We start from the raw sequence: 10,591 nt of genomic DNA, 5'->3' as shown, positions 1-10,591 counted from the left end.
AGAACTTAATAATATTAATTTATATTTTCGTATGAATGCAAAAAAGAAAAATTAAAAATAAAAAAGATTGCAAAACTTTACTTTATAAGACTTTGTTTTGTATCAGTAAAAAATAATATGAAATTTATAAAAACTAAATTTGAAATTTTCTTATTCGTTTCAATAATGTCCAAGAACCGAGCCCTGAGGGACACCGGCATCGATTGGGAAGCAATTTGTCACATACGTTTTTCCTGATATATAAGGCGACAAATATTTGTGGCAATACCCTATTCAGTTATTATTATCCTGTAAATGTCGTTTAACATATGATTTAAGTATTTTTGCCATGATCGTTAAAGTGCCTTTTTGTCAAAGTTTAGATTTGGAAAAGTTTTGTTATTTAGTGTCAACAGGTATGAGTGACGAACACTTCCTTTTATTTTTTTTTTCAAATTATTATTATTATTGTTATTATTAGGCAATTAGTTTTTCCCGACCTAAAAGATCTATTGTGCGCCTAAGGCCCAACTAAAATAATTCAAGATTATTTATAAATCTCGTAGTTGCCGTGGGCTTGATTTTATCTTTTTGATTTGGGACTAAGATCCCGCTTCCAAAGTAGTTAAGTCTACGTCTTGCAGCCGCTGGGCAGTTGCATAGATTATGTTGCAATGTTTCTTTTTCCTTCTGACAGAGGCGACAACCGCACCTAAATTCTTTATGTGGTAATTGAGTCTACAGTGTTCTGTAAGAATTTAAGTGTAAATATTAATTACGTTTCTACTAAGGTTAAGAATAGTGTCAAGTTTGATATGTTCAGGATCAATGAATCTTCTGGACTGTCGCATGCCTTTTTGGGCTCTCCAGTGTTGAAGTAGATTTTGTTTCTCCCGTTCACAGAATAAGTTATTTGTGGAGCTATTTGTTGCCCCGCGGAAGGGCTGGGGACCAATGAAAGGAGTACATGCACCCACCCTTCTTTGCTAGGGAGTCTGCCATTTCATTACCTGTGTGCACTTCATGTCCCAGTGCCCACATAAAAGTAACATAGTTCCTCGATGCTAGGGTATTGAGAAGTTGAAAGCATTCCCAGACCAAATTTGATTGGAATATATTGTTTCCTCGGGTTTTTTTTCAAATAGTTTCAATTAAAGTATTTGAATTGTTTCTTAGCTGTAATTTGTTATTAGATTTTCATATTGGGGTAGTCACAAAACATATGTTTTGTTAAGATGCAACAGTTTTAATAAACCAAGGGTATGCGGGCATCTGTATGAAATCTGGATACTTTCCAATAAAAGGAAATCCAATATTCTCATTAAGATGCTCCGTAGATATATCAGCCTTTTGGTAGTTTTAAACAGGTCACTACAAACTGGGGAACCATGCTAGAAGATTGAATCTCCCTTTCAATAATACCTGTTGCAGCTTTAGACAAGACGATGACAGTGCCTTTCATCTGCTTTGTCTTTGCCCAGTTCATGCACTGCGGCGACTCAACACTCAAAAAGGAGCCTTCCTTTTAAAGGCTCTTAATCAATTAAAAGACCTACCACAAAACAACATTATGATCTTCGCCAAAGGTTCTAGGTGATTTAAAACCTGAGTTTTCCTCTATATACAATAACACAAGGGGCTAATAGGCCTAAGTGGATCGTCGATGTAAATTAATCTAACCTAAAATGTAACAAATGGTATAAGTAAATTTCAGCAAAAATTTTTTTATGCTGTCCCTATATAAATCATATAAAATTTAACTATAATGAGGAATAATTCATTGTCATCCAGAATTTATTTGAAATGTCAGCCGTCAATAACAGTTCAGAAGTTATTGTAACAAAAGCTATTCTAAAAGTGTTGTATAAAAGATTATAGTAAACTTATAAATATTTATAATTCTTTTCAATTACAGTTTTCAATTGCTTTTCTATAATTAGGTTCAAATATATTGGATTGTGTTGATTTGATTTTAATATAAAATATTACTGTTATTTTACAATAAGAACCATACGTATATATACCCACATATTTTCTCAATAATTCTACTTGGAGTAATTAATTGTATATTTGAAGTAACTTTTTACAGAAATCAGAAACAAAACCTTCGAGTCCTCTACAAAAAAAGTTGTGAAAATTTTTTTTGAAATACTATATGTAAATTGTCAATTTTCAATTAAAGGATGTCTAAAATGTATGACGATATCAACATATCAAACGTTCCACTGCTATAAAGATATTCTAATAGTTATTATTATTTTTAAGTTGGGGAATTTCGCAACGTAACGTTAAATTCTTTTTGAATTTAGAGTATTCTTTGAAGCTTAATTTTTTTTATAAGATGTCATATATGGAACTTTCTCATACTTCGTCAAAACAAAAATTATACGATAAACTCCATCAAAATACAATTCTTTTTAAAGGACAATTTATTTAATATTTATTCCTTACTTAAATACAAAAATAAAAAACTGGGATGGAACAAGCAAAACAATAATCGTTCCCTTGGCAACGGAAATGTTTTGGATATTTCATGACAATACCTCTAACGCAAGGCCTCTGTCAAATACAGATGAAATGCACTTTCAGCTTGCAATTTTAAAGAAAACATGTTGGAAAAAGTGGAAAAACCGACTCATCAACAGGAGACTATACAAGATATTGCAGTACGATTACTAAAAGAACAAGTATGTACTTTACCAATCGAGAAGATACCAAAAGAACAGACTATATTTGTGTTGGGAAGTAAATGTGTGGTAAGTTGAAAAAAATTTATGACGAATATAAACATTTTCCATACTGATTAACATTAATTGCCTTTTTCAGGGGAAATCGACAGCAATTAACAAGTTTTTTGATCGTGAATATACAAATCCGAAACCTACTTTAGCTCTCGAGTACTCTTATGGACGGCGTTCACAGAAGCAAGTACTAAATATTTGGGAACTTGGTTCTTTAAAGAGCAGCTCACAGTTATTTGAACTGCCTTTGCGTATGCAAGGTATTGAACATTTTTCTAGTGTACTCATGCTAGACTTATCTCAGCCACAGTGTTTGTGGTCAGATCTAGAAGAGGCCTTTAACGGTTTAAAGAAAGTATCTGATCAAATGCTGGATAGTAGTGATGACGGTGTCCGAGAAAGGTATAGAAATCGTGCAGCTGAACGGATTAAAAAAAATCACAACGAAATATCTACACTTGACTTACAGCCATTTCCAATAGTACTCGTGGGTGGTAAATATGATTTATTCATCGATCAAGGTAATTAAACGATTATTTGAATTATTGGGGCTTTGAATAATAACTGATATATTTCATTTATTATAGAACCTGAGACAAAGATGCACGTTTGTCGTTTTTTACGATCAGTTGCACATTTAGTAGGTGGAAGTCTGTTATTTTATTCCTCTAAACTACCAAAACTTGCAAAAACGTTACGTGATACTTTTAATCATTTGGGATTTGGTAGTCCTACAAATCCATTTCGATCACATACAGTTGATTTTAATGATGCTTTATCTATTTGGTTTGGTACTGATAGCTGGGATAATATTTCAAATGCTGGTCCACAATATCTAAAAGATATAGGCGCTGAACTGAATAAACATGTGCCACAATTACAGGTAAATTTAAACATTGAACCAGTGAAAGAACCAGCGAATGATGCAGGCTTTCGGGAAGGCATAATAGATGAAATGCGTTCACAAAAAATGGAGGAATTAAAATTGATGCTGAAGCAACTAGATTTGCGTGTTCAATTTGAAAATGTGGGACTTCCAAAGTGAACATAAGTTTTATTAAAAGGAATAAATTTATTTAAATGTACTATATATAAGAGTTTGTTTTTGGAGTAGATGAACGTTTTTCTTGTACTTAAATATAATTTAAAAAAATTATAATAAGACTTTTATAACACTTTTTTAGTGAGTTTGATGGCTAAAATTGAAAACTTTGTAATGAAGAAGAAGAAATGAGCTTGTTTGTAAATCGGTCTCTAATGAAAGATAAATATATATAAAAGATTTTTCTAGTGCTTTTTGTTGTAGTACGTTCACTTTCTACCAAAGAAATATATTCTCTATTTTTACATTCTAAGACGTTTTCTCTTTCTTAAAAGATAAAGAAAGCACAAAAAAAAATAGAAAAACTTTTATATACTAGAAGTATCAATAAAATATATGTAATATTTTATACATATAAATATTTATATGTATATATATATAAACGTATATATATTATATATATATATATATATACATGTAATTATTTCTTTACTTGACCTACTTTAATTGTACAACTTTTATTTTAAGACTTTATACTTTAAATAAATAAAATAAAATAAAAAATAAATTAATAAAAGTTGCACCTAAATAAATATTAATTTTTTTTTAAACAAAAATTAATTAATTAGTGATTCCCTTAATATGGATAACTTCAAATTAACAGGTTTCAGTTCACACCTAATATAAAACTTTTAAAAGATTCATTTCTTAACCAACTCTGCTGGTTTTTACCGCATTATGAGGCAATATCTGAGTCATTAAACCGAAACTGTTAATTGGATTAGTCAAAGAAAAGATTTATTAATAACTTATTATTATGAATAAGAGGTGATAGCATTTGTACGATAAATAACATCATCGGTGAAGGGATACCAAGGCAAGTAGCTTATCATATACAAAACCTATGAGCGCATAATTTTTGATATGACGAAACTTATTAATAGCCGTATATTTACTTGATGTTAAGAAAAAGTTGCGACCCTATGCTTCTCCTAGGAGTTAAAGGATTAAATATAAAAAAAAGTCCACAAGAGATGATATATTGCAAATCTTAAATATGCTCTGGTACTCTTGCCTTTCAAACAAACTAGTGCTGGTATAGTCCATTTAATTTGTAAAGACGACTAAACAATAAAAAATTATATACTAAAAATATAGTTGAAACCGGTTTTGTGATATATTTTGTTGTTACGGCACTACCATTTACTGAAATTCACCGTAAAACGTGTTCACAAGAAAATATAATTTTATTGAGACTAACTCTTTTATACATAAAATATTATTTTAAATCGAACCTAGTAGCTTGTTTCCTTAGTCAAGTTTACATGTTTATAGTTCAATGGGATGGAGGGAGTGAGCATACAAGATAAAGTATTGATTGCATTGAACTTGGGAAGTGTCAACACAATTATTGTCACAGTCACAGTTGATACACAGTCTTCATCCGTGCGTAGCGAACTAATATGTGCAGTGAAACTTTTTTTCTGGATATATGAGGTTAAGCATGGTACTTGGAACCCATCTTAAAAAACATTGCTTTAATAAAAACAAAGAGAAAGTACTATTCAGGACACACGCAAACATGTTTAGGAACATAATTTAAGAGTATGCACCTGGGATGTTCGAACTCTGTACAAAGAAGATGTATCTACCATATACAGCTGGCTAATGTTCTCAAGAAATGCAAGGTTAACATTACCGCTAGTGATGAGCCTTAGCGGTTCTTGAATAAAACCTGATTCGAGTATTTACAAAAATAGTAATAATGTAAGGACGGATTTCTTGGCAGCAACTCTAGCAAACTAAAAAAATACGAATTAAACGAACGAATGGAATTTTAGAACACTTTATCAACCTGAAAAATTTGCTATGCTTTCAAGGGAATGTAACCGCTTTGGTGATGATATCCTCAGCATAAGTGAAGTTAGATAGAACGGTTGCGGAGAAGTACTAAACAATTAAGATAATTTAATAATCTATGCAGAAATGCCGAACGATAGTGATTCTCACATACGTGAGGTCGCAGTTTATCTTAGGAGCAAACTTAAGAACGCTGTCATATCTTGGCTAGCCCACTCCGAAAGGAACATAAGCGTACGATTAAGGGGTATTTTAAGTGTTATACAATTTTTTGCAGTTTTATGATTAATTACCACAAATACAATAAGACGCAATCCAAAATTTCACTAATTATAATTCAAAGCTGAAAGCCCGGAACGTACAGTGCGATAAGCAATTGGTAGCGCACACCTACAGCATTGTGATTGACACGATGACTGCAGGAGTGTCAAAAATTGGTAAGCTTTGAGCGAGCATTGTGGAAGCATAAAATGTTGACCTTAGCTGTACAAGACTTAACATAAGAACATCTGTAACTTTACTAACGCATACTGTCAGTACAAACATAAAAACAATTATTTTTTTTCTTTTTCTAATTGTTAATATTGGCACACAATAAGTTAGTAATAAACAAAATAAAATTTGCAAGCTTATTACAGCGTTATATGATTTTCAGTACAGGGGAGTATTTCTATTGCTTTGTTGTAGTAACTGTTGTTTTTGACATTTCTACCTACTAATTTCCGCTGCTGCGCATGTCAAAGTTAGGAACTAATGTATGTCTGTATGTACATATGTGCATATACTTCTACAAGGCCATTAACAGCAGTTACCGCGTATGGGAAAGGAGAGCGGCAACGTCCTTTCATTTGCGCCGCTGCAATTGCGAGAGAATGCTCCAAAAAATGTTGTAAAAAAATGTTCAATTCATAAAATAAGAAACTGTTTCAATTATTGTCAGTTACGCCAGTTGTCAACAAACCTGTCGTCGCGCTCGTCACAGTCGTCGTCGTCGCTGTCGTTGTCGTCGTCATCATCACAGTCATCATCATCAACACCAAATCAAAGAACAATACTTGCGTAAACATTCAATATTAATTACAACATATGTTTTGATGTTTGTTTTGTGCACATTTACGTAAATTTAATACATGTTTAACTCCGCGTATGGCAGTATTTCTCCTACGCCCAATGAATTTCATACGTTTCCAATGTCGTTTGAACGGTGCTATTAACTTGTGTTGCTGATACGCTCTGTAGCTTACATAAGTAAGTTAACTTTATTCTCCAATCAAAAGAAAAAGAAAAAAATAACAATAATAATAAAAAACAAAAAGTGAAATAATAATAATAAACTGGAAAAATGAAAATGGAATATGAAACGAAGCAACAACAATAACGGTAACTGAATGGCTGTGACTGTGGCTGTGGCTGTGGTAACGGGCACGAGTACGGTAACAAGAGCAATGCAATAGAAACAGCAACAACAAAACAATGAAACTCTCCTAAAAATTACAAACTCTACCATCGTATGGTAGCAGCAAATCATAAACATTTGGCAACGCGTCGTGCTACTAGCAAAGCGCATCATTTGTCGTTCTGTGCAGTCAGATTCATTGCCAAATAAATTTTATCTAAATTTATTAAATCCGTGATTGAAAGTTTTAATTTAGTAAATAAATTTAATAAATTAAATATAAAAAAATTAAATATTAAAATACAATTCAATGAATTTTGCGTACTCGAATTTCCGTACTCAGCAATTTTTTGGTTTTTTGCTATTGATAAAAAGTTTCTATTTTTTAAGTGAAGTTTTCAGTTTCGGGGAGTACGTTCAATAAATCCGATGAAGTTTGTGCTCTTTGTTGTGCTCGACGATGTGGTGTAGTATTGTGTAATCGGCGGGTACGGTGCAAGAAAAGAAGTAGGTTCCATTCAGTTAGAAGTTGAAAACCTAAATTTCGAAGTTTTTACTATAAGAAATGATTTACTATAACATCACTTTTTTAAGTGAAACGTGTAGTTTGTGTTTATTGTGAAATTATAAAAGCTTTCAAACACACGACAAAGAAAAAAGTTTCATGCAAAAAGTCAAAGGTTCTTGCTGTTACCGAATTTGAAGCCAGTAATTATTTTTACTACTACTGCAAAAGCAGCAAATAATTCAAGGTACTTATTGCATTATTTTTGTCCTAATAAAATTAAATAAAAATAATACATACATACATATGTGCTATCATAGAGGGGAGTGACTCGATTGAATTAAAAAATGAAAATATATTTTTTTTTTTAAATAAACAATATAACCTTTTTACTATGAGAAGTTCAAAGTTTATATATGTTATTGAAGTCCCAATTTTTATATACCCTTTACGCACATAACATAAAAAAAGTATATCTAGATCGTCATAGTATGATACAGTAAACATCCAAAACATCCAAGACTTATATATATGTACGTATTGTTTTCAACTTATTGGGATATACCAATATAGCCATGTATGTCTCTATCTCTGCCTGTCAGCCAGTTGTACGCAAAGCTATACTCTAAAGTTGAAAATAAATTATTTTGACTATGCAGTTTAGTCTTAATATATCAAAATATATAATGGCAAGGCTTGTCGTATCTTTGCCTGTTAGTCAGTTTTACTGAATATTAGATTCAAAAATCAAAAATAAAATTTGACTATATAGTGTACTCTGCATATAAAGAAAGATGTTATGTTAAGGCTGTTCGTATCTCTGAAAGTTAATTCTAGACTCCAAAGTCAAAAACAAAATTTGGATATACAGTTTACTCTCGATAAAACGTAATATCAAAAAACGTAATGTCAAAATTATTCGTTTCTCTACCTGTGTGTCGATTTTACTCAAAACTAGACTCAAAAGTCAAAAATATAATTTGGATAAACAGTTAACTTTCGATATAACGAAAGATGTGATATCAAGGCTTTTGTTATCTCTATTTTTCAGCCATTTTTACTCTAAACTGTACTTTAGAGTCAAAAATAATGTTTAGAACGACTATTAACTCTCGATATAACTGAATATATAATGTCAAGACTTTTCGTATCTCTGAAAGTTAAATATAGACTCTAAAGTCAAAAACTAAATTTGGATATACAGTTTACTCTCGATAAAAAGCAAAATATAATGTCAAGGCTTTTTATATCTCTGCCTGTCATTCACTTTTAATCAAAACTAAACTCTAAAATCAAAAACAAAATTTGGATACACAGCTTACTCTCGAGAAAACGTATGACAAATAATATCAAGGTTATTCGTATCTTTGCCTGTCAGTCAGTTGCACTCAAAGCTATACTCTAAAGTTTAAAAAAAAATTTGATTATACAGTTTACTCTGGATTAAACGAGAGATTAAAATTTGGATGTACAGTTAATTCTCGATAAAATGCAAAATATAGGTGTCTACTCTGAATCGCATGGGAATGGGAGTTTTTTTCTTTTCCCTATTTTGCTATTCTGAATTATATGGGAATGGGAGTTTTGTGCCCTATTCAGGTTGGTTACAGTTTACTTTCCATAAAGCGAAAGTTAAAATATTTAGACTTATCATTATTTCGAAAGATTTCATTTTTGTCTTTAAGACCTCAAAATATAATTAACAACTCAAAGATATATATCCAGAAATATATTTGTGTATGCTTCTGTTTATACGTATATTATTTTACAGAGTACAGTGGCGTAGCTAGAGAAAAGCGACTGGAAGCAACGCTTTCGGGCCCCCGAATTTAGGGGGCCCCATTATAAATTTACATTATACATTATATTTATTTTTAATAAATTCTCGAAAGAAGGACGAAACGTTTTTTGTTAGAGTAACAAAAATTTTGGTTTTTGAACAAGGTTGCATTTGTGTTGACATTTCAGTGGACCCAAGAAAAGAAAAGAGCAAAACGAACGAGACATTAAAGAAATTACCAAAACCAGACAATTTTCTAAAAATAAATGAAAATAAAAGTGAAGAAGTAAACGATTTAAATGATGTCTTTGCTAATTGTGATACACAGAATAAATTGACACATTATTCAAATACTGAAACAGTCTTCAAAATAATTGATGAAACAATAAGCAAATCCACTGATATTGGGTACTATATTAATGTCAAAATCACTGATGATATTAAACGCTTATTAATTAATAATTCTTTCGATCACCAAAAATTACAAGGGCCATTTCCCAAGGATCCTATACAAGAAAATAGAAGTTTCAATACTTCGTATTATAATTTAAAAACAAAATATGGAACATTGCCCCGACTTTAGTTATACTGTTCAAAGTAATTGGATTCAGTATATTGTGAGCCATGCTGGTTATTTGCTAATCAAACAAATCAAGGGTGTTCTGGATTTCGGGATTGGAAAAATTTGTCAGGAAAAATAAAAATACATACATCTATAAAAATTAGTAGGCCGATTTCAATCACATCAAATAGTGAACAGGTTCCGCTCCCAGAAAGTATGTGTGTAAAGTTTCATTCGAAGAGTACAAAAGCTGAGAGAGTAGGTTGAATTGAAAAAGTATATATGTATATACTTATACTGATATATACTTTATGGTATTTTCGACTTTTCCTTTAATTCGTTACGAAAATCTTGACAAGCCTAATATACCCTTTCTGCACTTTTTCGTGTAAAGGGTATAAAAAGATGTTAGTAGGAGGTCCTTAGTTAGAATTTGTTTATGGGCCTAAAAAATGTAGTTACGCCACTGACAGAGTAAGAAACAAAAATTTTTTATTCGCATTTGTTTAGTTAAAATCTACAAAATTTTCTTAGAAATTAATAGATTCTTTAATCTACATTTGGCTTAAGTGCAATTCACATTTTTTCTTAATTCGAAATCAGTTTTTAATCGAGAAATCGAGAAAATTTGTGTGGGAGAAAATTAAAAACGTTTGGTTACTAAAATAATCAAAAACGGTGGGTTATACTTACAGTTCTGAAAGTTTCTACACTTTGGTAGCAACT

At 31.2% G+C, this 10,591-nt stretch overlaps 3 protein-coding genes across 3 annotated transcripts in view; all 3 read left to right on the top strand.

Moving 5' to 3' along the window:
• Window positions 1–2,472: 2,472 nt before the first annotated feature.
• LOC119662453 (cytoplasmic dynein 2 light intermediate chain 1) lies at window positions 2,473–3,777 on the top strand. Its single transcript, XM_038072076.1, has 3 exons — window positions 2,473–2,735; window positions 2,806–3,241; window positions 3,308–3,777. The coding sequence occupies exons 1-3, from the start codon at window positions 2,589–2,591 to the stop codon at window positions 3,763–3,765; spliced, it is 1,041 nt and encodes a 346-aa protein (XP_037928004.1). The 5' UTR covers window positions 2,473–2,588; the 3' UTR covers window positions 3,766–3,777.
• A 3,908-nt stretch (window positions 3,778–7,685) lies between these two features.
• Window positions 7,686–10,591, top strand: part of LOC119690191 (protein numb-like) — a 67,263-nt gene continuing 64,357 nt past the window's right edge. Inside the window, exon 1 of the mRNA XM_038105198.1 lies at window positions 7,686–7,770. The gene's annotated coding sequence lies outside the window, so the exon portion shown is untranslated. The remainder of the gene's footprint in view (window positions 7,771–10,591) is intronic.
• The window catches only part of LOC119690192 (protein numb-like), a 58,390-nt gene continuing 55,490 nt past the window's right edge, over window positions 7,692–10,591 (top strand). Inside the window, exon 1 of the mRNA XM_038105200.1 lies at window positions 7,692–7,770. The gene's annotated coding sequence lies outside the window, so the exon portion shown is untranslated. The remainder of the gene's footprint in view (window positions 7,771–10,591) is intronic.

Source organism: Teleopsis dalmanni, chromosome X (genome assembly GCF_002237135.1).
Source record: "Teleopsis dalmanni isolate 2A chromosome X, ASM223713v2, whole genome shotgun sequence".
Lineage (NCBI taxonomy): Eukaryota > Metazoa > Arthropoda > Insecta > Diptera > Diopsidae > Teleopsis > Teleopsis dalmanni.
The sequence above is the reverse complement of the archived record's forward strand: the minus strand, read 5'-3'. Positions and strand labels throughout refer to the sequence as shown.